This window comes from Monodelphis domestica, chromosome 3, assembly GCF_027887165.1.
Source record: "Monodelphis domestica isolate mMonDom1 chromosome 3, mMonDom1.pri, whole genome shotgun sequence".
Classification (NCBI taxonomy): domain Eukaryota; kingdom Metazoa; phylum Chordata; class Mammalia; order Didelphimorphia; family Didelphidae; genus Monodelphis; species Monodelphis domestica.
In genome coordinates this window covers 26,740,341-26,767,454 of record NC_077229.1, presented here as the reverse complement: position 1 = coordinate 26,767,454, position 27,114 = coordinate 26,740,341, and the positions used below count along the sequence as shown (strand labels likewise).

The 27,114-nt window shown below is 43.2% G+C and overlaps 1 protein-coding gene and 1 non-coding gene across 7 annotated transcripts in view; both read left to right on the top strand.

Moving 5' to 3' along the window:
* The window catches only part of GRK3 (G protein-coupled receptor kinase 3), a 182,237-nt gene that overhangs the window by 86,410 nt on the left and 68,713 nt on the right, over positions 1-27,114 (top strand). For 5 of the 6 annotated variants that reach the window (XM_001362084.3, XM_056821574.1, XM_016432458.2 and 2 more), the window contains 6 exons: positions 7,264-7,365; positions 10,247-10,321; positions 14,057-14,118; positions 18,549-18,600; positions 20,039-20,130; positions 21,453-21,552. In XM_001362084.3, the coding sequence (XP_001362121.2) occupies positions 7,264-7,365; positions 10,247-10,321; positions 14,057-14,118; positions 18,549-18,600; positions 20,039-20,130; positions 21,453-21,552 (483 nt within the window). The remainder of the gene's footprint in view (positions 1-7,263; positions 7,366-10,246; positions 10,322-14,056; positions 14,119-18,548; positions 18,601-20,038; positions 20,131-21,452; positions 21,553-27,114) is intronic. The other variant, XM_056821573.1, reaches the window with a different exon arrangement.
* MIR7297 (microRNA mir-7297) lies at positions 19,808-19,868 on the top strand. Its single transcript, NR_127501.1, has one exon. It is a non-coding gene; the product is annotated as a microRNA mir-7297 (primary transcript).

Genomic DNA, 27,114 nt, shown 5'->3' with positions numbered 1-27,114 from the left:
CCAATAAGTGAAATCTCTTGAGCCTCAATGGATCTAACAGTCTTATCAATCAATCAGTCAATCTATAGTCAATCAGTAAACATTTATTGAACATTTACTATATGTGGGCCACTGAGGATACAAAACAAGACAAAAGACAGTCTCTGTCCTCAAGGAGCTTATAAACTAATGAAGGGGACACCATGCAAACAAATATATACAAATCAACCTATATGCAGGTTAAATAGTAAGAAAGATGAAAAGACAGAAGGTCTAAGAATTAAGAGGAGTTGGTAAAGGCTTACTAGACAGAAGACATAAGATTTTGTTGGGAGGAGAGACATGGGATAATAGCAGGCATGGATTTTGAGGATTTGGAAGACATGGGCTTGGATTTTTGGCAGACAGGGTGGCAGTAGCCAGGGAGAGATTGGAGATAAATAAGTGAGAAGGTGGGGACAAAGGAGGAGGCAATCTGCTGGAGAAGATGGCATGGGATTGTGCATGCAGAGGAATTAGCTTTGGCACAGAGAAGACCCCAACTCTGTATGAGAGATAGAGAAGAGATTCATAGTAGACAGTATCTAGGGGATGTGAATTAAAAACCGGAAAATGGATTTGCCATGGTGATCCAAGATATTGGACTTCGAGTTGATTAAGATCCTGCCTTGCGATAGATACACTCCTGAACAAATCACAGGATCACAGAGATTGAGTTGGAAGGTTTGTCAGTGGCTGTTTAGCCCAGCCCATATACAGGAGTCCTTGCTCCTAAATAGCCCATAGGTGCTTATTTGGCCTCTGTTTAAAGACCTCTAAGGAAGAGCTTCCCTCCTTTTGAGGTTCTCCATCCATTTGCTTTTGCTTCCATGAGGCTAATTATCATAGTGATACCACAGGTGACTCCCAGGCTGTGTCCTGTGCTCCAATCCCACATCACCAGTTCCCTTTTGGACATTTCCAATTCCATGTCTAGTCAACATCTCAAACTCAACATGTCAAGATCGTCACTCCTTATCTTTCTCCCAGGACCCATCCACAATCCTTTTAGTCTCTCAGATTTACAACTCCTCACTTGCCTTACCACCATTATCTGTTCAATTGCCTAAGTTTGCAATTTTTACCTTCAAAACAACTTCTCCATTCATTACCTTAATCACTACTTACACAAGCATCACTTTAATTTAGGCCCTTGTTGCCTCTTTTCTGTACAATTCAAGAGGCTTTTTACAAAGGAATGGATCTACGAATCCATCTTCCCCAGTCAGTGATTTTCAAACTTTTGGGTTTAGGGACTTCTTTACATTCTTACAAATTATTGAAGGCTTAGAATTGTGTTTATGCGGGTCATGTCAGTTGAAGTTTACTCTTTGAGAAATTAAAGCTTCTTAGCACGCGTACGAGAATAATTTTGACCTTGTGGACCCCCTGAAAGGGACTCCAGGACTCCTGAGGGGTCACACTTTGAGAACTGCCACTCCACATAGATGACAGAGTGATTCTATCAAAGGTTCTATCATCTTTCCAGTCTAGCAGAATAATCTCCATATTATCCTGGACTTCCAACTCTTCAATACCTCATATGTCTAATCAGGAGCCAAATGCTGCCATTCCTACCTTCCTGGTAGCTCTTGAATATAATATCTTCACTTTATTCCACCTTAGTTCAGGCCCACGTCATCCCTCTTGAAGACTTTAGCAAAAACTTTGTACTGGATGCTCCTGCCTCAAATATCCCCTTGCCCCAGTGCATCCTACAAACGACTGCTGAAGTACCTTTCCTTAAGCATGGATTTGACCATGTGACTCCCTCTAAGTTTACTCCCATCATTTGATATTGTCTCTTGGATCAAATATACTCTTCTGGTTGGCTTTTAAGGCCCTCCCTCACTTCCTTCCACCTTATCTTTCCAGGCTCTTTGGACATTACTTTCCCTCACAGACACTGTAGAACACTCTTTCGCTTTGTACTGGCATGCTGGGAATGGCCTGATGCCCGTCTCCCTCCTTAAGACGCACCTTGGACCTCATCTAATTCGGGAAGTCTTTCCTGATCCCCCAGCTGCTTGTGGCCTCTCTTCCTAACCACTCTGGGTTGAACTGTATAGATTTGCATGTGGGGTCTGTTTTTATGTGACTTATTTCCCTTATCAATCCTTGAGAGTTGAGGTTTTCCAGTCCTTGTATTTGTCACCGCGGGCCAGCGTGGATTCCTTGAGTGCATGTCTGACCACGCCACTGCAGTGTGTGGCTTCCTATTGCTTCTCTGCTGGTATTTTGGATCGTTACATCTTGGCCCCAATCTGTCTTTCTTTGAGCCTCACTACATGTCAGTCCATTTCCTGTTTTCTAAGGTAGATTCAAACCGGCCCCCTCTTTGTCTCTAACCTACGGCGCTCCGTCTTTCCTCTTCGTGCTTTGGCACTGGCTCCCTGTGCTTGCAATGGGCACCCCCTTCCATATGGAATCCATTCTTTCAAGATTCAGCTCCAGCAAGGTCTTTTCTCTGAAGCCTTTTCTCATTAGCCTGACGGCTAACGCACTCCCTCAACTACTGGTGTTTATATGGATTCTGGGCTACTCCCATGTGCCCAGGTTGTTAGCTTGAATAGAATAGCAGGCTCTTGAAGCCAGGACCGGCATTGTGTCCTTGTCTCCCCCCCACCCTGGACAGTGCCTGGGCCCTAGTGGAGATGTGTTGAATGCCTGCTAGGAAATTACTGACAGGAGAGCATGGAGGCGCTCAGAAGGGGAAGCTGCGATCTTCGCAAGCTGGCATAGACTTAACTCATTTCGATAGATAAAGTCTGGGTAGAGGAGGGAAATGCTGTAGGCGTGATATGTCTGAATGTCAGCACGGCACCTGACAGCCTCTTGTGATATCCTTGGGGGGAAGTTGGCAAAATGTGGGTTCTATGATAATAGAGTTAAGTAGATTAGAAGCAGTGAATGACTTTACCCCAAAGAATGCCGAATTAATGGACCCTGGAGGGAGTGCTTGGAATGTCTGATATAGATCCTTGTCTTGTTCAACACTTTTATAGTGATTTGGATGGAGATATGGAAGACGCACCTAACGTCTGTGCGTGACACAAAGCGTGGGTGACTCAGAGAGGATGACACTTCTTATCCAAGGGGTCTGGACTGGTATCTGGGAAGTCTAACTCTGGAGTTACAGGCGTGCGCACGCATGCACGCACACGCACACACACGCGCGCACACACACACACACGCACACACACGCACACACACACACACACACACACACGCACACAAGTGCCTCAAAGGAAAGCTGAAGGAACTTGTCTCACTTGAGTAAAGGAGAGAGTGGGCCCAGGTAGCACAGTGTCTGCTGGAACCAGAGGAACTTGGAGCAGTCCAACATGTGACTCTGCCAGAGGCAGTGAAGTAGCAGAGTAGGAACAAGTCCAGCCTGAGAAGGCAGAGAAGGCAGGGAACTAGAAATTCTCACAGTGCCGCAGAGCCCTAAGGCTACAGGGGAGCAGAGAGGGAGAACTGGGACCTCGGGACCCTCCTCACTCCCAGGTGGCGGCAGAGTGCCTGAGGCAGCAGAGCCCAGAGCAGGGGACCTACTCATCCCAGGTCAATTGGCAGAGGCAGGGAAGTAGCAGAGTAGAGACCAGACTAGCCCATGAAACAGCAGGGGAACTGGGAGCACAGGGTGCTGAATATAGCTGGGCAAAATAGCTACAAACGAGCAAGCTAGCAGTCACCTCCTTGATATATTCACTGTGTAAAACAAAGGCAGCCAGTCTTACTCCAAGCACCAGAGAAGAGTGCTCTGTATGCTGGAGCAGTGCGCCCTGAACCCCAAGTTCAGAGAAGAATCTTAACAGATAGATAAAGTAATGGGAAGGAAAAGAGAACAATTAGAAAAATGAACAAAAGACAAAGAACCCCCACTGACCTTAAAAAGTTACGTTAGTGCCAGGGAAGACCAAAATATAAACTCAGAAAAGGACAACAGTGCCAAAAAGGAAATTTGTGAAGCCTTAAAAGAAAGTGTGAAAGGATATCAGGCCTCAAAAGAACCCCTGGCAGAAGCTTCAAATCCAAACAAGAGATTAACAGAAAAACTCTGCAGCAGGGCTGGGGCAGGCAGGCAGGAGTGAAGAAACAACTCACTAAAAACTAGAATAGGCCAAAAGGGAAGCAAGGCGCATAATACCTTGAAGAAAAGAACTCCCTAAGGAATAAAACGGACCAAATGGGAGTGGAGGAAAGTCTGAATCTGACTTATTTACAGTGTGTTGAGGAATGGCCTGGTGTTCTGTTCCAACTGCCCAAGTACAGCATAAGGGAGACCTCATATAACAGCAGTTGATGCCAGACAGCAGTATTCTGGGCAGGGACAGCAGAGCCATGTGGCTACAGATAGGAATGATGCTGTCTAGACGGTGCTCACAGTGAGGGCCCCCAAACTCAGAAGGGACTGGTCACAGAGTCCTGGGCCCTGGTCACACTGTAGCTTGCCCTCTTGGTACTTTAATAAGAATGTGGACCAAATAAGATGGTCAACCAAAATGTGCACAGAGAGAAAGAATGGGATGATGCCAACACTCACAGGCATGTGGTATGAGAAGACTAAAGAACCTGGGAATGTGTAGTCTTAGCAAGACAGAAGAGGAAAAAGGAGTCATCTTTGCATCCTTGAAAGGCTGCTCTGTAGAAAAGACACTGGGTAGAAGTTAAAAGGAGACACATTTCAGCTCTGCAGTCAAGAGAGGGCAGTTATAGACGCTGCCTCACGAGGTGGTGACTTCTCTGTTATTAGAGGTTTTCAAACTGACATCAGATGACCATTTGTCTGGGGTACTCATCTAACCCTACTCTGCTTGTGGGCTTGATCCCTGCTGTTTGTAATACTTTCTTTTACTGCCTTTCATTTTGCTAGCTAGGTTTGTAGCAGAGTGGATAGAACACTAGTTCTCAAGTCAGGAAGACCTGGGTTCAAATTCAGCTTCAGATACTTACTAACTGTGTGACCCTTGGCAAGTCACTTCGCCTTCTGTTTTTTGCCTTAGCTTTCTCAACTGTCAAATGGAGATAATGGCAGCACCTACCTCCCAGGGTTGTTGTGAGGATCAGTGAGATAGTATTTGGAAAGTGCTTAGCACAGTGCTTGGTACATTGTAGGTGCTCTATCAATGTGAATTATTATTATTATTTTGTATTAACCATTTTGGTTTTCCTTAAAATATATCTGTGCAGCTAACTATGTGATTTAGCTACACGTTCATTCTGAGGTTGCTTGTTCCTGTAAAAAAGGTTAACTCTATGGATGAAATTTAACTTTCCTGGTTGAAAAGGTAACAGTATACTGCTTCCCTGATGTTAAACTTATTTTCTTTTATGATGATTGATGATGATTTTTAAAATGTACTTTGGTCAGACTGGGTTTCCCCCACTTTCTAGCATGTCATTCATTATGTAGGCATTCTTGGCTTTACACAATAGTTTTGTCCCTGATACATGAATGCATTTTCTTTTTAAGGTGCTAGGGAGTTTCATCATTTGATATAACCCACAGAACCTTTGTATCATGGTAATAAGCATGCTCTGCCTTCTCTGACAAACAAATCCCTCGCAAGCAGAAATATCCCCACTATGATTTTCTTTACAGTTGACCCAATCATTTAATAGTTGATGACTGAATATTTTATACTGCGTTCTGATTAGTGGTCATTACTTGTTATCTTCCTATTACTTGCTTATTTTCTTTGATTGTTTCCTTCTGTTTCTATGCCTAGTACTTTTAAAATGCTATATGGAACTCATTTTTCAAACTCATTCTTTCTCTTCTGGGGTGATTATTGCTTTATGGTGATTGCCTTCCATAAATTCTCTATAGGGGATTGATCCAAAATGTTGAACGCCTTTCTAGAGGTTCTGTAATATGTTATGGCTACCAGGGCTACAGTCGAACTGTTTATCTGGGTGTCCTGGTTCTTGCCACAGGCCTGGGGTTTCCTCCCTTCCCTTCCATCTGCTCACACACACAGATCCTTTTTTAGTCACTAGCAGCAGGGCTACATGCTTCCTCTTACATCTCCTACCACCATGTGTCTTTCCGTTAATTGCTGATCACTGTATAGTTCTTATTCTTCCTGTGAGTAAACGCTAACATTTCCTTGGATCTGTATTCACCTACTCATTGCTTGTCCAATAAATGGAAAGGATAGAGATAATTTCTGTATAAGCCATATATTTTTCGACTGTACTTAATTCTTTGGTGAGTCATGAGACTCTTATCTGGAAATCTTCTTTACATGTAGAATAACCCATCTTTGGGGAAGCAGCATTTTTGTAGATGAGACCAGTTCCCTCCAACTTTGAGAAACTGCCCACATAGGCTGAATCAGTCCTTTCCCAAACTTGGCTTGTCATTGTGTAAGCTATAGAAGTCCATGTTGGTACTTGCAGCCTTCCTCTCCCTCTCTCCTTTCCTCCTTTCCTCCCTTCCTCCCTTCCTCCCTTCCTCCCTCCCTCCCTCCCTCCCTCCCTCCCTCCCTCCCTCCCTCCCTCCCTCCTTCCCTCCCTCCTTCCTTCCTTCCTTCCTTCCTTCCTTCCTTCCTTCCTTCCTTCCTTCCTTCCTTCCTTCCTTCCTTCCTTCCTTCCTTCCTTCCTTCCTTCCTTCCTTCCTTCCTTCCTTCCTTCCTTCCTTCCTTCCTTCCTTCCTTCCTTCCTTCCTTCCTTCCTTCCTTCCTTCCTTCCTTCCTCCCTCCCTCCCTCCCTGCCTCCCTCCTTCCTTCCTCCCTCCCTCCCTCCCTGCCTCCCTCCTTCCCTCCCTCCCTGCCTCCCTGCCTCCCTCCTTCCCTCCCTCCCTGCTTCCCTGTCTCCCTCCCTCCTTGCTTCCCTGTTTCCCTCCCTCCCTGCTTCCCTGTCTCCCTCCCTCCCTCCCGCAAACTACAGCCAGTAAGTGTCTGAGGTTAGATTTGAACCCAGGGTTTCCTGACTTTAGATCTGGTACTCTATCCACATTCGATTAGTGATAGTCACAGGTTGCAAAGTCATTGTAACAGTCAGACTATATAACGTCTGGCATTGTGTTTATACATTTAATTGATAGTGATCATAATAGGAAATAAAAGTCTATATTTCAAATGAATTCACATTATAGAACCCTCAACATAGTATGGTTGGCAGTAAGCGCATTCTGTGGAAGGTGCCTTTTTGATTCCCCCGATGATGACTGAGCACTTTTAGCTAAATGCCTGATCCAGGGAACAGCCTAACTAATGCTGAGCACTTTTTGCAATCTAGATAAAAGAATATGAAAAGCTCGATTCTGAAGAAAAGCGCCTCTGTAAGAGTAAGCACATTTATGACACGTTCATAATGAAGGAGCTTCTGTCCTCTTCCCATGTAAGTATTCCCTGTTTGTGATGTGCCTGTTGTGCTAGCTCATGCTAACAAACGCTTTCTTTTGGACAAGATGCTTTCGGATGCTTTCAGATTGCATGCTAGCTAAATGGTAAGCCACGGCTTTGAAGGAGAGATGCTAGCTGTCCTTCTTTGTTTCCTGCCACAACTTCTGTGGTGTGTTTAGCATCACGGTCATTTTCAGAAATTGGGGGGAAAAAGAATGACCAGAAACTCTAACTTGGATGAATTGGAGAGAAGGCTAATCTGAATCAATGAAATGGACATCTTAGACTAATTTGAAGAAATAGGACTTTTCTATTTGAAAATGGATTTTGAGGGGGAGGCCAGCCAGTCAGTCTTAGAGACTTGCTTTGATGAATTTATGTCAGTTAGAATCAATTGTGTATTTAAAGTGGGTAATCCAAGGAAATCGGCTGATTGTCTTCAGGAATGGAAGCATCATTACCTTGCCTGATACAGCCACTTTCTGTAGATATCAGGAATTACTCTTTTCTATATCACTTTAAAATATACAAAGCACTTTCCCCACAATGACCTTGTGAAAGCAGATTGCTTAGTTCTCAGTATTTCTATTTTGCAGAGGTAGTGGGGTGTGCTAGTAAGAACCCCGAACTTAGCCTGTGTCATGTTATGTCTGATATTTCATGACCCTATTTGGAGTTTTCTTGGCAAAGATACCTGAGCAGTTTGCCTTTTCTTTCTCCAGTTCATTTTACAGATGAGGAAGCTGAGGCAAAAGGCATTAAGTAACTTGCTCAGGGTCACACAGCCAATAAGTGACTAAGATCAGATTTGAACCCCAGGCTTCTCATTTCTAAGCCCAGTCCTCCATTCACTTAGCCATCTAGCTGCTTAAACTTAGCATTAGAAGATTGAATTGACATCTAGGCCTTGCCATTTACTACTTGGATGCCCTTGGAAAAGTCTCCTTTGTGCCTCAGTTTTCTCCTGTGTAAAATGAGGTCAGGACTTAGTAATCTCTAAGGTCCCTTCTAGCTCTGATTCCAGTGATCCTCAGGAGATTTTCTTGTTCCTTCACTGAAGCTGAACAGCTACTAAGTGTTGGAGCTGAGATCAAAACCAGAGTTTTTTGACTCTTCATCCATCATTTTCCATTTTGTACCTGGAGGACCCAGAGCCAGAAAAACTGCTGTCTGAGTGTTTCCCAGTGATGTTTCAGGATACAGTGTCTCATTATTACAAGCATGTATGACCCTGGGCAAGTCACTTAACTCCAATTACTTAGTCTTTACCACTCTTATGACCTAGAACCAATACACACTATTGATTCTAAAGCAGAAGGTAAAGATTAAAAAAAAAAAGAAAGCATTCTCCAGAGGAGTTGTTTAGCACTTAACTGCTGGTGATATAATTTAAGCATTTCAATCCTAGGGAAAACTCCTTTGTTGCACAAAAATGGCCTCGTTGTGGTTTGATTTCCAAGGGCACATCAGTAATTTGTGCTCATGGATAATGGGATTTATGGAGGTTTGATAGCAGTGGATAAGGGTGACACTTGTTGGGAAAGTGCTTCATTACTTCCAGTTCCCCAGTCAGTTTCCTGAACAGCCTATCCGAGGCTATTGGACCATCTAAGACGGCTGTTTGGAGAATTTGGAAACGTTCATGTTATGAATTTTAGCTCATGAGGAGCAAACATTGACTCCGTCATGAGGTTTCTGGGTCTGCCTTCATGAGGTGCACGTGGAATCTCAAGAGATACTTCCCTCCACAGTTTTTAAGAAGATAAGCTGTCCTTGTAAGAGAACTCAATTGACTAAGAATTGTTAATAGAGTTCAGCATGTCCTGATGCCAAGAATCCAGGGTTGGCACTCAGGAACTATGGTACTAAGTTAGCCAGATGACTTCACCTTTTTGGTCTTCATCCCCAAAGTAGGGAGATGAAAGGGTAGGGACCAGATCCTGTGTAAACTTTCTTCTAGATCTAAAATTCAATGGTTCCATTACCTGTGGATATGGCGGATTACCCCACCTGAGCCGTGGTTTCTCCTTCATTTTGTCTAAGCCACATGATCTCAGTCTTGAATACCAACATGCATTATAAAATGCTTTCACTATAGAGTGTTGTTTTTTTAATGTGAATATTTTGGGGGCAGCTAAGTGGTTCAATGGGTATAGAACAGGCCTTGAGATGGGAGGTCTTGGGTTCAAATGTGACCTCGGACACTTCCTAGTTGTATGACAAGTCACATCCCCACTTGCCTAGCCCTTCCCACTGTTATGCCTTGGAACCCATAATTAGTATCAATCCTAAGAAAGAAGGTAAGAGTTAAACATTTTTTTAAAATAAAAAAATGTGAATATTTTCATAGATTTGTTGGGAAAGCCTTCCTTTTCTCACTTTTCTGTCTTGAATAATCAGTTACAGGAATGAGAGATTTGAATGTCTGGGGTATCCCTAAAATCTTAGTGAATTTTCCAGCTCTTCAGGACTTTGGGCACCTGCAGAGTTTTCCTAAGGACAGAAAGATTCCTAATGGTGATGCTTCTCAGTGTGGGATGACTGCTGTTATCATTGGCACATAGTAGGCACTTGATAAATGTTTATTGCATCAGATTTCTGCCAGTGCAAATGAGCCTACCTAGCACCAGCCTGTTAACCAGAGTATTTCATTAAGCCACAAAAACATCTTCCATCCAACAAATGCTTGTGTTGGAATTACAAACGAAAGCTGCCCCAAGTGGCAAAGCTGAGCATTATTAGACCTTCTTTGATATGAGAGATTATACCAAGTTTGCAACTTATTATAATTGTAGAGCAGTCAATTCCAAAGAGTTGTTTTTTCTTCCATTTTGATGTGAAAAAAAAAAAAACCATTGTTCTTAATTTTTTAAAAGGTATTCTCAAAGAACGCTGTAGACCATGTTCAAACTCATCTAGCCAAGAAAAAAGTGCCCTCAAATCTTTTTCAGGTAAGATTGAACCTTTTTAGGATAAATGTCCTTAATTTGTATCAGCCTGGGAAAGGCCTTGGCCTGTACCTCCAACTAGGTTTCTTCAGGTAACTGAAATTACTTTAGACCAGTTATTTTTAAGTTCTGCCACTAATGCCCACTGGGACTTGGAGATGGCCTCAGGGTCTTGGGACCCATACCAGAGTCCAGGCATATTCTGGTTTCTCCTCCTGAGCTGGGAAGTTTTCTGGTATGTGCCTGGCGCCAGGCTATGCATGTGCTCTCCAAGGAACCACCATGTGCATTTCATGGAAGGTACAGAGGTCATGGTACGCTGCTCTGTAAGGAGAGAGAATACTGATGAGATCCAGATGCCCATCAGAGTATGAAACTCTTCCAGCTGAAGTAGGATGGAGCAGCCTTTTCTCTTAGATCAATTTCTTTATTTTTTAAAAGATCATCAAGATATGGGGTCATGGAACTTTCTAAAGACTTTTCTAGTCAGATTCTGTTTTAGTATCAGGATGTTGAAAAAGAAAACGTGCGGACAGTTCAAAAAACAGTGCCCTTCCGGTGTGTTCTGGTAACATTTTGTTAATGGACGTTTGCTCTGAGAGTTGTGAGATGGGCCATACTTTCTAGTAGAGCCCCAAATAAGGCTTTTTTTTTGACACGAACAGCCTCCCCATTCCATTACTGTATGGTGGGTTGCATTGAAACTTGCATTAAACACCACGAACTGATTGAAATAAGTTGAGTTTTCAAAACTTTTACGTTGCAGAAGCCTTCACATAGGAATCCGTTCCAGGTATCTGGGTCTGTTTCTCCAGTTGTTCCTGGGGAAGCTTGGTTTGAGTTACCAGAACCCTAGCTACCTTTCTGTGAACATGTGGCCACTACTGAAGAAAGCCGCCTTTGGGGAAGGGCACATTTGGAACTATAAATCATCATGTGTTTGCTAATCTTTAGTACCAAGAATTCCTCTCCCCCTGAGCTTTTTCCATCTTGTGTATTTTCCATAGAAAGTACAATGGCAGATAGTCAACACTCTCAGTTGAATAATGGGCCCTTTGTAGTTTTTCTGCATCATAAAAAATGAGGTAGGAAAGAATATCCTTAAGCAACACACTGTGATTTTTATAAGTGGAAAAGCTAAAAAAAGGTGACTGCAGTCTTACCTGGGATCGTTGACTATTTGTACAGTGGGAGGTAACTGGGTTCAATACCTTCTCCCTTTATGACATGCTGTTTTTTCATGATGTACTTAATACTTGAGGTTTCTTTATAATAGGTGCCCATTTGGTTTTAGTGTTATGATAAGGTGGGGCCACCTTTCCCTTCATTTTCCCTGCTAAAAAGATTGAACTCTTTGGTTAGGGTCATGTCTATTCACATAAACTAACCGGCCTGCCTTGGGGGAGAGCTGAATTTAAATAAACTTTGTGGCCTCTGGGAAACCTCCGAAGTGACTCTACTGCACCTTCCCCCTTTGTTACTGGTTGGTTCAGTGTGGCTTAGAAGTACCCTCACCCACAGCATTGCCAACACATTATTGTAGTTATTATGTTGGTAACTTCCAAATCCTCACTGGCTTTACATGGGTGTTCCTATATGAGGAAAATGCTTGTGACGTGAGACATTTCTCCACCAGGGTTTGAATTTGCCATTCAGTCAATAAACATTTATCAAGCTCCTCCTATGTGCACTGGTTATGCAAATATGAAAATGTTTTAAAAGATTGTCACCGTACTTGAGGAGCTAAGTTTAATGGAGGAAGACAGCGCACAAAAGGAAACGTGTGTTTGGGAGGAAGGGACACAGCACGCATGGCGGAGAAGTCAGACAAGTCCCAGCCAAATGAGAATTGAGCTGGGCTCCCTTCCTGAGTGGTGTCTGGAGTTCATGGCCTGAGCCTCTGATCAGAGGGACACAGGGTAGTGCTGACCAGAGGGATCCCGTCGCAAGGCTGATGGGATCTTGGATGGTGCCGGATGATGGGGGAGAAATCAGTCAGAGAGAAGCCCTGGAGGAGGGCATCCAAGGAGAGAGGAGGAACAGATGAATCCCTCTCTTTGTTCCTTATGATTTAAAGGGTGTCTTCCGCACACTGGAGTGGAATCAAGTTCTACTTGGAAACTTCTAGTTACCCTCTGGTAGATTTGTCCCATGGAAAAGGACACCAGTTGTTTACCCACAAATGAGGTCCTGTTCACAAGTTAGGGAAGGAAGGAAAACTAGTCCGTGATGCTCCGGCATCTCCTAGCTTCATTGTTGCTGAAACTCGGACCCCAGCCTTGAATCACTGGGCTCTTCCTGAAGTGGGCCTCACAGGTGTGTCCTGTCCTTTGAGTCCTTGAGGGCAGGAACAAAGACAGACTTTGGATTTGTAGGGTATGGATAGTACGGGTAACTTCTGGAGCCAGTCTCTGCTTTAGTGACAGAACCAGCTGGACTCAAGATGCCTCTGGTTTTCTGCTTGGCCAGGGTCAGTTGGACGCAGTATATGCACTGTTTGGAGATTGTTTAGAACGCCTTTTTCATGTTGTGCACCCCTTTGGTAGTCTGGGGGAGCTACGGACCCCTTTTCAGAATCACGGTTTTCGGGGTGTACAGTAAAATCTACAAGATCACAAAGGAAACCAATTATATTGAAAAAGACAATTGAAAATATTGTCAGAATATGTTTTTTTTTAAGTTCTCAGGCCCCAGCTGGAGAGTTTGCTACTTACTTCATGTATCTTTTGGGGCTAGAGCACTGGATGAGGAGGCCCAAATGGCACTCCTTCATTAGCCCTTTCTAAGGCTCGGGCTCTATGCAAATATACTAGCTGCCCCTCCGGTTCCTTCCAAATTCCAAAATTCCAGAAGCAGAAGAGGTTACCTTGGCAGGTGACAGACAGGTTCTTGTCATGATGGTCTTTAAGTAAAGGCCTAATATTGTAGAAAGGAGTTCAGTTCTGGCCCCGGTTGGACCAGGAGACCTCAGACCCCTTCTCACCCTGAAGTGCCGTCATGTTCTTCTGTAATTGGCGTGATTTGTGGAGCCCACATCGTCTGTGTAGGCGACTGTGGTGTTTGGCTGGGATGGCTTGGGCGGCCCCCTTCCAGATCCGAACAATGTGCTTGGAGCTTCAGAAAGCCGTTCTGCACATGGCACCCACTTTTCCCAGACTCCCAGGTCACACTCTCCCTATATTTAGCTGCTACATTTGGAGTAGAGTGCTTTTGAGAACACGCTGGCAAGAGTTTCTATTTTCACTTTGCATTTATAATAAGGTCCTGGGTATGAAGTCAGTACATGGGAAAAAAAACAAAACAAAACATTTTCCATGTGTCTGCTGGTTTTATTTATAGTAAATTGGCCAAGGTACTGAGTGGGCCTGAGCTGTTTGTAGTGTAGTTGCAAGTGTACTCGAGGAGAAGCAGCCAGGACACCTGGGTGCTAGGCCTAGCTCTGCCCACCCATAGCTCCCTTTATGATCCTGGAGGCCTTCATCTTCTCATCTGTCCCCTGAGCCAAGGGCATCAGAACGGGCCCAAGATCCCCATCCAGTCAAATCCAATGAATTCAAGTCTCAGCTGTATGTGTAAATGCATGGACGCATCTCCATATGTGCACGTCAGGTTTCAGGTTTTCAGTTCAGGCCTGGCGGTACAGGCCGGTGTTATCATTATCACTGGCCGCTCCATATACAGTCACTTTAGTCTGGTTCAATGACATTGTGTGGAATTTCTTGTTTTGCTTCTTTTCAGCCATACGTAGAAGAAATTTGCGATAGTCTTCGGGGCAACATCTTTCAAAAATATATCGAAAGGTATGAAAAGCTGACTGTGAAGTGCTGTACTGTGAAGCTGTACCTCAGTTTATACAATATCTGTGTTTCCAAAACTTGGATGAAATTGGAGCCAGTGTCCCTGCTGATTGGCGTTGTCATTTCAGAGCTAGTCTCGAAATCTCCAGATTCCATTGTACAAGTAGCTGAGGGTTTATCATCCCTTCCTCTCCGTCAAGTGGTTAAGCTGCCCAACATTTTAAAGGACCAGCCAAGGGAGTTAATGCTAAAAAAAAGCCTAGGAGGGAATCCATTTGTTAATACAAAAGTGATCCCATAAATGATTTGATTTTGCTGGGTTTTCTTTCATTAGTCTTCGTTTTGAGTATAAAATTAGTATTCTAACCCATAAATTAGTCATTGTGGTGATTCAAATTCAAACACACAAGGCAATGCCTTTTTGTGATTCTTGGTACATGTAACATCAAATGCTTAATCCAGTGTTGCATTCCCAGTTAGACGAATGCCTTCCTATAGTCTTGCCCTTTGCTGCTGCTAATAAGAAGCTCTCGGCTCATTTGAAAGCTCACATTGCTCTTTCACTGTGTCTGGGATGCGGTTGAGCTAGTAGATGCTGCCAGTTTCTTAAAGATGTGAGGCCCTTACTGATTGGAGATGATCTTTGCAGCCCCAAGGGCCAGAACCGAAACTGCATTCTCCTTAGACACACCTTTCTCTGAAATGTGTGTCATCCACACACAGGAAAACCACCATAAAGCTGGGCGCCATTGCCACCGGGGAGAAACAGCTGTGCAGCCATTGGTCAGAAGTTGGGATTCCGAAGAGATGGGCTTAAGTTTGGAGGCTCTAACCCTGACTCTCTGATGGGGGAGAGCTCACTTAACCTGCCTGAGCCCCATTTTCTTCACCCTTCAAAAAACCACAATCCTTGTATCACCTGATGGGGACGTCATGAGGAAGGGTCTTTCCAGACCTTTTAACACTACATAAACATGAGCCTTATAGCTCTGTTCCCCATATAGATACAGATTCAAAGGAATGTTAATTTGGGCTACAATTCAGTATAACTTTAAGAGATATTATTAATGCCATTTTCTATAAAATTATTCCTTAATACATGTGATAGAATTATTCTGAGTAGTACCAGAAATCCAACTGTGGAGAAATCTCTGAAATCCCTGAGTCCCATCACTGGGTAGAAGTGGTCTTCTTTTGGAGGCTGCATGATAGCATGAAAAGAGTTTTGGAGTTTGAGGACCTGGGTTCAAATCCTATATCTGATGATTTGTGTGACCTTGGGCAAATCATGCCCCTTTTCCTGAGTGACAGCTTCCTCAATAGTGAAGGGCTCACACAGAATGATCCCTGAGTTTTCTTCCTGTTCTGGATCCTTTGACCCACAAATAGGAGGAGACCTACTCCTTTCCCAGGTTACTTGTCCAGGGGCTCATAGCCAAAAGACATGAGGGGCTGTAGCTAGCACCTCATTCTTCCTGACTCTGAGGTCAGCTCTGCCCATTTATACTGGATTGCCTCTTGCCTTATAGAGTTAGATGTATATGATAATCATCCCTTGCTTCCTTGATTCATTCAGCAAACATTGGGCCTATCTGTAGGGGCTACAAAGACAGATGAGCTAGCATTACTATTCTCAAGGACATAGCCCTGATGAGCAATTCTGACCTTTTGTCAACAGCAGTCAAGATGCCCACAAATCATCATTTGATGACTTTAATATAAATTACTTTTTAAGACTTTAAATCAGTTAAGGAAGGATAGTGGCCATTCCTCACACTTTGGAACCCTTTCCCCTGTGCAGAGAGATAAACACTCATCAAAGTAGCCCATGAGGACTCTGGCCATGCCCCATCTGGAGAGGTCATGGGAGGGGGCAGGGATGCCTGCCTACTCTCCTTTGCCTTGCTTTATGGCCTGACGTTCCTGTCAAGTGCTGTCACTGGCACTTTAAACTTATCTACCCTGTCTATTCCATCTGAGGAGGAAGATTATCTAATCTTAGAGCCTTTTTCATTTATGTAGCTTTGAAACAAAAACGGAACTTACCTCTTTCCAAAGACTAGATCAATAGAAAATTCTGATGAAGTCGGTCGATAACAAAAAGGTGTCATTATTTTAATTTTATAGATCAGGAAACTGATTCACTAAGTTAAATAAAATTGAGAATCCCATTTCTAGTTAGGTGTCATTTTTATCCTCCCAATAGAATGTCTTTAATATAGATCATAGAATTATCAAAAGAAGAAACTGAGAAAATATTCTAAACCAGCTTATAATATAAAACCCTAGAGATTAAGGCAAAATATGGGAAAATGTGAAGGAAATTCACATTTAAAAATTGATACTTTGGGTGTACCTGGGTAGCTCAGTGGATTGAGAACCAGGCCTAGAGATGAGAGGTCCTGGGTTCAAATCTGGCCTCAGCCACTTCCTAGCTGTGTGACCCTGGGCAAGTCACTTGACCCCCATTGCCTAGCCCTTACCACTCTTCTGCCTTGGAACCAATACACAGTATTGACTCCAAGACAGAAGATAAGGGTTTAAAAAACAACAATAACAAAAAAAACTGATACCTTGAGAAGTGTTAAAAAATGTCAAATGAAAAGGGAATAGAACTTGTCAATCTCAAAATATATAGGAAAGCAATAATCGTCCTAACAGATTTGGTTCTGATTGAGAAATAGAAAGGGAGAATAGTGGAGCACATCGGACAAGAGAGAGAGAGAAAGAATAAAATCTGAAAACATTAATTATGCAATCAAAGAACTCTCTTTTTGGTATGAATTGCTGACAAAACTGGAAAACAGTCTTAAGGAATCTAGATTTAGACCAACTCCTTATTCTGTATTCTGCAGAAAACTCAAAATATCCCCAAATATGAAAGATCTTACCCAAAAGGTTTAGATGAGAAGCAGATCAAGTATCTTTCTTTCATTAATGTTTATTGCTTGATTGCTTGATGAATGGCCAGAGGGTAAGTTCTTCATCAAATAAAAGAATTATAACAATAATAATAGCCATTATCTATATAGCATTTGCTATGTGCTAGGCACTGTGCTAAGGGCTTTATAAGTATGATCTCATTAGATCCTCTCAACAACCCTGGGAGGAAGGTGCTGTTATCATTCCATTTCACTGTTGAGGAAACTGAGGCAGACAGAGATGAAGTGATTTGCCCAGGGTTACACAGCTAGTAAGTATTTGAGCCTGCATTTGAACTCTGGCCTTCTCTCCTGGTCCAGGCACTATGGTACCCCCTGGATTCCCCAAGGATAAAAGTGATTACAATAAAATGAAACTGAAAAGCTTTTTCCTGACTAAAATCAGTGCAAGTAAGATAAGAAGGGAAGACGTCAAGTAGGGGGAAAATCTTTATATGAAATAATTCTGATAAGGGTTTGCTAGCTGAGCTACTTAGGCAATGAACACATACCTCCAACCACCACTATTCCCCAGGAGATGAGCAGTCCAAATGTGTAAGGAAGCATTGCTTACAAGAATTACAAATTGTTAACAACTATATGAAAGAATGTTCCAAATCATTAATAATGAGAGAAATACACCTCAAAACAACTCTGAGGCTTCAAGCAAATTGGCAAAGATGCTAAAAGGTGGGAAGGGTCACCATCTAGGTGAAATAAAAAAGTAGGCCCTCTGCTGTACCGGTTATAGGACTATGAATTGGTTCAGGCATTCTGGAAAGGAGTCTTCAATCCAGAGATTTAACCAGTGGCATATACCATAACTAAAGCCCTTGATATTTAAAAAAACAAGGCCCTAAATGAACCCGAATATTTTTGGCGGGGGGGAGGGGGGAGAATGGTTGAACAAATTGTGGTTCCCCACTATAACAGATACTTGATTAGTGTGCCGTAAAATACATTGACTGTGCCGAGTTCAGAGAAGTCAGGGAAGATATAGATGGATAATCAGAAAGCAGTAAAATAGGGCCGAGAATGTATACGCTGTGTCTGCCACAACCGAAATGCAAAGAACAGCTGCAGCCAAACACTTAAAACTGCAAGCTGGGAAATGAGAATGCCCGAGGTTGGCCTCCAGGCAGGCCACTGAGAAGGAACCTTCCTCCCCCCTTTGCAGAAGTGGGGACTGCAGATAATGGCCCGGCATTTCCATGCATACTTAGTTTGGCCTGGCCAAAACTTTGCTTTCTCATATTTATTCTCTGTTGGATGGTTTTCTAGGTAGGAGAGAGGATAGGGATACATTGGGAAATGTAAGAGATAGACGAAGAAAAGATAACAATAAAGTGTATTTTTTCATTAAAAAAAGAAAAATGATGCCAAATAACACAACTGTTCCTAGTTTTAGGTTTACTTATTTTTAAAAGTTGCTCTGTGAATTTAGGAAGTAAATAAGTTAAATGATAAGAAATGTAACTTTCCAATAATTACTTTAACTTCATTCTTTTTTAGTGACAAGTTCACTAGATATTGTCAGTGGAAAAATGTAGAGCTAAATATCCATGTAAGTAATTGTGTGATCATGTTTCTCGCCTTCCTTATTTCCCTTCTTCCCTTCTTTGTCCTTTCTCTGTCTATTATATGAAATTTCGATAATGGTCCATTTCTTTTCCTTCCTTGAACAAGACCAACTTATTAAGGGAAGGAGATGGTTTCACAAAGTATGCCGGTGTATCCTTAATCAGTCTCATAGTGTTATATTGCCTGTTTCATCAAAATATTTCCGAGATCTTATTAGAAAGGAAAACACGGCTTTAGCCTCTGCTGTTCCTCCCCTCCTCACCCTTGCTTGGCAGCTCCCTTTATGTGCTAACTTTCTCTGTTAGATGGTAAGCTCCTCCTGGGGAAGGATTGTCTGTCTTTCTTTCTGCTTGTATTTGCAGCCCCAGGACTCGCACTGAGCCTGGCACATACTGTGTGCTTTATAAATCCTTGTTGACTGACAGACTTCATTGGTGTCTTCTGTTCATTTTCAATGTCAACTCTTGTAGGTCTGTTTTTCCTTTATTCTGGGAAGGGTACACAATTGGCTTCTCTGCTTTACCTCCTGTTTTCTCCAAATCTTTACCTGAGCTTATAACAGCCAAGGTGAGAATGGCCAAAAGCAGGCCTCATGCTTCGCTGTGACTGAGAATGGTTAGAAGGATATGTGCCTTTGGTACCAGGAACAGGAACAAGCTGTTGATGGTTTGGACAAAGCGCCTGCCTTGCTAGGTCTTGCTGGTGCCCGTCCCTTCCCACTTTCCCAGATTCCGTTCTCTAGCACAATCCTAGAGCTAAGGGGAAAACGAGTCAATTTTATGGGGTTGTTCCTGAGGCACATCCTTGGAGCGGGCGCCTTGATTTAGAATTCTCCTTCAGAAGCCCGGGTTCCTTATGCCCCATCTTGTGCCAGGACCAGAAATGCTGCACCACCATTTGGGTCCCAGGAGCTATAGGCCCCAGGCAGGCGCTTTGTCTCTTCTCTGGGGCTGTGCCTAGGCTCAGCCCTGGATCTCTCTCTAGAGCTTGCAGATACCCCCAGGCATATTGGCATCTGTGACCTTTGCTATCTAGCCTCCAGACAGAGATCAAAGCGAACGACTAGGATGGTCCCTGAGCAACATACATGAGGCCTTCCTCGGGGGGGCCTGGGCACGCCACTTCCTTCTTCTGGGCCTCTGTGACCCCCAAGCCGGGCTCCCGTGATCTCGCACTGTGTGGTCTTCACATTTGCTTCTCCTTTCCTTGTGCTTCATTTACTTTGGAAGAGGCAAAGGAAGGGGGAGTATGTGGAGGTCTCTCCATCCTTGGACTTGTGAACCGGAGTGCTTGGGGGCCCTCGGCGAGGCTAACGGAAGGCCCCTCCGCCCGGAGCGACCACTCACGATAGTCTGAGTCTGTGTGAGATCTTGGGGAAAAAATAAAAAGAAATGAAATGCCTGTTATTTTTGAATTTACAGTTGACCATGAATGATTTCAGTGTACATAGGATTATCGGACGAGGAGGATTTGGTGAAGTATATGGTTGCAGAAAAGCAGACACTGGAAAAATGTAAGCTCTTTAAATGGCTTCAAGGAAAATAGTGAGTTCCAACACTCAGTAGCATATGAGGTCTGTAAAGGAGAACTGCCGTATTCTAGCACCTCATTTCTAAAGCATTTTGTTGCATAATAAATTAGAGTAGTTTTGCTTAAGTACTTTAACCAGGCACCCGGGAGATGCTCCTATGTCTCATCACTGGGTGGAAGTGACCTGGAGTTTTCAAGGGCAGTGCCAGCCAAGCCCAGGCCAAGCTCCAGCTGGGTCTCCTGAGCTTGAAAGCCTTCCGATATGGGCCCAGGGACAGATTGCAGGCCTGCTGGAGGGTGACCTGCCAAGCTCAGAGTAGGGAGGATGGCTGCTGCAGGGACAGGACTTCTTTGGCCTTATCAGCCCTCTCACACCATCTACCAAGTCCTAGAGGAATGAGAATCTGCATTGTCAGGGCGAGTGGCCACACTGTTAAAATCACAGATTCCAGAAGCGCTGGCTGGCATTCTGGGACTTGAAAGCACTGGGAGGCTCCTGCCCCTCTCAGCTTCTGACTTTCATATGACTCTCAAGAAGATTGGGCAGGTTGTCCTTACTAATAAAGTTATTATTCCAAAGTATAGTTATTCCCTTAGAGTAAGGAGAAATGGTACTTAAATTTCCAATTGGAGCACCATTAGAAACGGAGCCTTTGTTTTTCAAAAGGATTTCCTTCTTTTAAATAGCTTTTTCAGTTCATTGCATTTCGCCATGTATGGATTGGATGACTCCTGTGTAGAAAACATTAAGGATGATAAAAATAAAATTGGTTGTGATATAGGCCCTGTCTGCCCACAGGGACTTTAGTGTCCAGGAAAAGGGGCCCAGACAAATCTACAGACTACCCAAGTGCAAAAAAGAAGTTCCTCCAGATCTTTTCTCCTTTCCAAAGCCATCCATATGGGGAGGATGAGGAGAAAGGTAGTCTCTCTGCCTTTGTGATTATAGTCTGATAGGGGAGATAAGAAATACTGTTCTTTTAATAGTGATCATTTAGATTTAGGTAATATTCACCAACAAGTATTTGTTAAAGCTAGACTCGTCATTGTGATTCACAAATCAGCTCTATTTTCAATTCCATAAAATGGGAATATTTAGTCATGTGGAAGAGAAAAAGTCTTTAGCACAAAAATGAGAAGTAGCGTATTTCCTTATTATAATAAAGACAAAAAAAGGTTTTATGTTTGTAGCATTCAGCTGCCATCATCCCAGCAGGCACTTCTCCAACTGAACTTAGTATTGTATTCACATAGTCAGAAGAGAAATCAACTGCATCACTTATTCAGAATCTTTTCTCTTTTTAGGTATGCCATGAAATGCCTGGATAAAAAGAGGATCAAAATGAAACAAGGAGAAACCTTGGCCTTAAATGAGAGGATCATGTTGTCCCTTGTTAGCACAGGGGTGAGTGTGTCATCTTAAGGTCACTTCCTGTCTGCAAAGTTCATCATAAGATTTGAAGATGTTGGCTCTAGTTTATGCATTGAAATAAGCTCAGCTACAGAGTCTTTTCTTTTTTCCCCCTCCCTCTTTTGAAGTCCCATTGTCTCCTCCCAACCCTTTCTCCTACCTGCTTCTCAGTGTGGGGGGCCGACTTTCCCTCTGGTCCTTGTGGCCAGTTTGAGTCTAGCACCAGGTAGATTTCTGGTGGCTTTCATGTTGGTTTTCCCATTCCATTGACCATTATGGGTTCATTTTCTAAACTAGTCACCTGGTTCTGCTCATTTTATTTTGCATCAATTCATGTAAATCTTTCCAAGTTTATTTGAATTCTTCACATTCAGTGTTTTATATAGCACAATAATATTCCATCAATAATTGTTTTTGAATATCTTTTGAAACATGACGACTTTTTGATCATTTTGGCTTTTACCGTGGTGATACACTAATGGGGATTCAGATGAGTTTCTTTCATGGTTCTCAGGAGAAAAACTATAAAATCCATTTTATTGAAGAGATTTAGGTACATTTTTATGAAGTTTTAGCGTTCTTCTTTCTGTCTGTGTCTCTCTTATATTTGTAGTAGTTCTGGTAGCATTTTACAGTTTGAAGGGACCTTAGAGAAATGATTAAGATCAAGCCTCTCCTTTGATAGATGGGGAAGCTGAGTGGTAGAGATATGAATCAACTTTCTTTAGCACCAGAGAAGGGGAAGATCACATTCAATAATAGATACAGAGAGACAATACAGCAAAAAGAACACTAGCTATGGGGCCCCAGAGGGCCCATTATCAGGACCCATGGGATAGATGGGATAGATGTGTAATGAGGAAGGAAATCTTTTCACCTCTCAAAGTCTCAATCCTCAGGTGGGCAGTGAGCTGGAGCTAGTATTGGGCTCATCAGGAAGACCTAAGTTCTGATCCACCTTCAGATAATTAGTAGCTGTGTGGCTTTGGGCAAGTCACTTAAACCCTGTTTGCCTCAGCTTCCTCAATTGTAAAATGGGGATAATAATATCACTTACCTCCCAGGGTTGTTGTGAAGCTAGAATGAGATAATAATTGTCAAGTGCTTAGCACATAGTAAGTGATCTAGAAATGTTAGTTATTTCTTTTTTAAATTATGCTATTTAGTATCAGTTTGTATTTGTCATAAAATTGACCTTATATCTTCAAGCACTGGAGAATAAATTATTTTCACTAACGGAATTTTTCAGATAAGTAAAAAATCTGAGCACAAACACTATTATAATGTAAACATTTTCTGTTAGGAAAAAAAATTAATGAATGAGTTCTGTGTTAGTAAGCAATTTGTACTTTGCTACTAGTTGCAAGCCATGATTATAAACCCCACTTCTTTTGCTTTAGAGCAGGGGTTCCCAAACTATGGCCTGAGGGCCACATGCGGCCCCCAGAGGTCAGGTATCCGGCCCCCACCGCACTTCCGGAAGGGGCATCTCTTTCACTGGTGGTCAGTGAGAGGAGCACTGGATGTGGCGGTGCCGCAAAGTGTGGTATCGCTCACGTACAGGACTACTTCGATGAAATAATCCTTTGCTTGGTGCCTTAAAACGAGGCGCAGCACAAAGAATTATGTGGCTGCACAATGGAAGATCTGGGGGAGGGGATTCCGCACGGTGTATATTGCTGCCCGGTTAGGGTTAGGTTTTTATAGTCCAGCCCTCCAACGGTCTGAGGGACAGTGAACTGGCCCCTGTGTAAAAAGTTTGGGGACCCCTGCTCTATAGGCATCTCCCCATAGCTTCGTGAGTCCCCTGGGCCTGGCTTTAACCCTATACTCAGCAGCCTGGGCTACCTCTGCCTGTCTAGATGGTGTTTTTTCACTTCTCCCTTGGCTAATACTTTTCCTGTCTTGCTGCTGTCAGGGAGAGTTTCTGGCAGTCGCTGACCTCTACTGCTTTGAAATCATCGTCTCCATGAATTGACAGCTACACCAGACTTGTTTTGTGTTTTTAGTTGAGACCCCAAAGATTGCCACTGTGGGGAACTCTGGAGAGTAAACTCCCACAGCCACGCACATTAGCATCTCTTCTTCAGCCTAGAGTCTGTGGGCCTGCCTGGGCCCAGGGAGGCTAAGTGATTGCCCAAGGCCACATAAGAGTGATAAGGGGAGACTCCGAGACTGAGTCCATTTGACTTGGAGACCACTCTGTGCCCTACATCCCACATGGCCACTCACAGACTTCTTGTTAAACGAGGCCCCTCGTTTTGACATCTAAGTGTAAATGGTCCGATGGTAGTGCTGTTTCTCACTTATGGAACAGAGGATAGCATCAGGTTCCAGCCATCCATAGGCTTTGGGGGGTTTCCTGGTTTGGAGGCTGTCCTCTAGGTGGTTGAGAGTCTGGAGTCTGGCAAATACAAACAGATGAAATCTGCTTTTTTCAGTATGTGGTGTCAGCCTGGTTGGTCACACTTCTCATTCTAGATTTGTCTGATCCGGTGTAACATAATAGAATACCCCTTAGTTCTCTTGCTCTTCTGATGAATGTAGTGTGCTGCATAGGGACTTACGTGTTTTCACCTATGATTCGAGATTCCCAAAGGCTTTTTATTTTATTACCACTGGTTCAACCATCTAGAGTTGGGGGAGAAGACTCATCTTCTTCAAAACAACAACAATTTAGTGTTTAGTAAAGTCATCGGCGAAGCAAGGCTTCCTGTGTCGTCATGGGAACTTGAAATTGGCATGAAGATGTGCTTGGCCTTGATGGGAATGAGGCGCATTCATTTGGCAGGGAATAAATCCAAGAGGAGTTTTTAGGAATTCTAGAAGAAATTGCTGAAGTTTCATATAAATGATCCTTCCAAACATGAGTTTGGGCCTATGGTCTCCTTTTTATTGATGTTACTAAAAGACTGGGTTTGGACACAGCCATCCAAGGAATTTTGTTTTCTAGATTGTTGAAATAGTTGGACGGAAAAGTGCCTTTTTCTGCTCTCTTCCCAAATTTTGTATTCTGTCTTCCTGGTTTATGATGAGAAGTTTCGGTTAGAATAAAAACACTAATAATACCAATACTTTATGTACATGGTTTTATTTGACCCTCAGTAGTCACTGTCATTGTACTCATTTTATAGATGAGAAAACTTGGAAAGATTTGGACTTGACTATAGTTACCCAACTAAATTATTACTAGAGGCAAGGAGTAAGTCTCTGCCTCTTGAAACCTGGGCTCCTTCAAGGCTCAGCCCAAGAGCCCACTCCTATAAGAGAGCTTATGGGATGCCCGCAGCTAGTTTTGCATGTCTCCCTACTTCTGTGGTATCTGTTTTGAAGATTTTACTTATTTGAGTATACTTGGCTCCTCGAGGGGACAGAATATCTGACTTCTGTCTAGAACAATGGCTAGTACTTAGTGGACACTCAGTAAAGCTTATTGACTTGGTTTGAGTTTGCCCCAGGTTTCCCTGATTCTAGGCCCAGCACCCTCTGCTCTATAGCAGCACTCTGACTTATTGGCCAGGGTGCGGCTCTCAGCCAAGACCTCCAATCGAGTTGTGCTCCACTTTTCTAGTTCCTGTTTCTTAGGGTAGGGTGAGCTAGAGAGCCTTTCCAAACAGGACGTTTGGGGGCATGGCGCTATATGAGGTGACGGAGTAGTCCTGAACCCTAAATCATTGGACTCTCCGACAGAGTAAAGTTCTCCCTGTGTACAAAGGTACAGCTGAACAGCAGAGACTTTGGGATCTCTACTGAGTGCCACCTCGTGTGGAAGGACAGTCCAGAATGGGGCGTCTGCAATCCTGAGAATGCATGTTTATGCAGCACTTGAACATGTACCAAATGCTCTCTTCCCAGCTTCCCTGGGCTGGTATTATTCTCTCCATTTTATAAAGAAGGACACCGGGGCACTGATAATTGACTTCCTCAAGTTCCTAAGGCTCGGTGGTCTGAAGTGGGAGTGACCCCCAGTGGAACATTAAAAGCCTACTTCAAGGAAAGAAGAATGAATGGCTTCATTAAGCACTTCAAATGGGCCAGGCTCTGTGAGCAAAGGGCCCAGACCACAAGCAGCAGCCAAAAGAAGACATTCTCTGCCTTCAAGGGAAGACAGCCTAGAAAAGGGAAGAGAAGGCCAGGTTGAAGGAGTGAAGGTTCCCAGCAGAAGAACCTAGCTTTGAAATCCTGAGGGAGTCAGGCGCTGAGTGGGAGAGCGATGAAGGCAGGTGGGCCTGCTTGGATCCTTCCACAAATGAAGACTCAAGGAGGAGATGGGCTAGGCTGAGGGGAGGGTCCAAAGGCGTGGGACACTGTTTCAGTGCAAGGAAGACGTTGGTGCTTGGGGAAGTGCCAGGATGGAGAGCTCCAGAAGGAGAGAAGTCATGGTTGTGTAATCTAGCTGAAGTTGACGACAGAGCCAGGAGAATAAAAGAAGGAACTACTCAGAAGAGAGAAGAAAATAGGTCAGAGGGACACAGGCAGGTAGGACAGTTTTTTTTTTTTTTAACCCTTGCCTTCCGTCTTAGAATCAACACCGTATACTGGTACCAAGGTAGAAGAGCAGGAAGGACTAGGCATTTGGGGTTAAGTGACTTGTCCAGGGTCATATAGTTAGGAGGTGGTCTCAGGATAGGCTTGAACCTAGCACCTTCTGTCTGTAGGTTTGGCTCTAGCTGCTCCCGACTGTTTTGTTTCTATTATGTTTAATTTTATAGACACAGAAAACTGTGCATCCCCACTATTAATAGTTTTGTCTAGAATTCCCTTTTCTGTTTCTTGTTTATTCATGTTAGCACAGATTGAAAAGAAAATTATTTAAAATTCTCCTCCCAAAATGCTTTTCAGAGCCATTTTGTCACTGTATGTAGACAGACACCAGGCTTTTTCACCTTTCTCATGTCCTGATCCCCACCTTGGCAGTCTTGTCAAGGTTACAGATTCCTTCTCAGAACAAGTTCACAGACCTCAGGTTGACCTTTTATCCTTTTGGTATAATGCAGGCTTCTTAAGAACAAGAACATTGGCTTCTTTTTTGCCTTTGTAATAACAAGGGATAATAACAAGCATTTCTATAGTATGTTAATTTTTGCAAAGTGCAAATGTATTTTTCACATGTATTTTCCAATTTTTTCCTCAGTGCCTAGCAAATAGTAGGTGCTTAATAAATGCATGCCAATTCCTGGACTCTGCAACATTCCTCATTTTTGGCATGCTGTAACTTCTTCATATCCCTTAGGTGATTCTCAGTTGTGTTTTTTTTTTTTAATTTTATAATGACCCTTGCCTTCTGCCTTATATTCTAAAAAAAGAGCAGTAGGGGCTAGTGTTAATTTATGGTTGGTTTGAATATATTTAATTGGTTGCCAGGGATTTAATTTCTAAATCTCCAAAATGAATTACTAAAGTCAAATGGAATTTATGGTAGTTTATTTTACAATAGAGGGAAGATATTAAAGAAGAGAGAAAAGGGGAGAGAGGAAGAGAGCTCTGGCTTCCTCTGAGCCAGGTAGCAATTCTAAAGACCTAGCCAGGGGAAAGGAGTCTTAAGATGATGGGCCT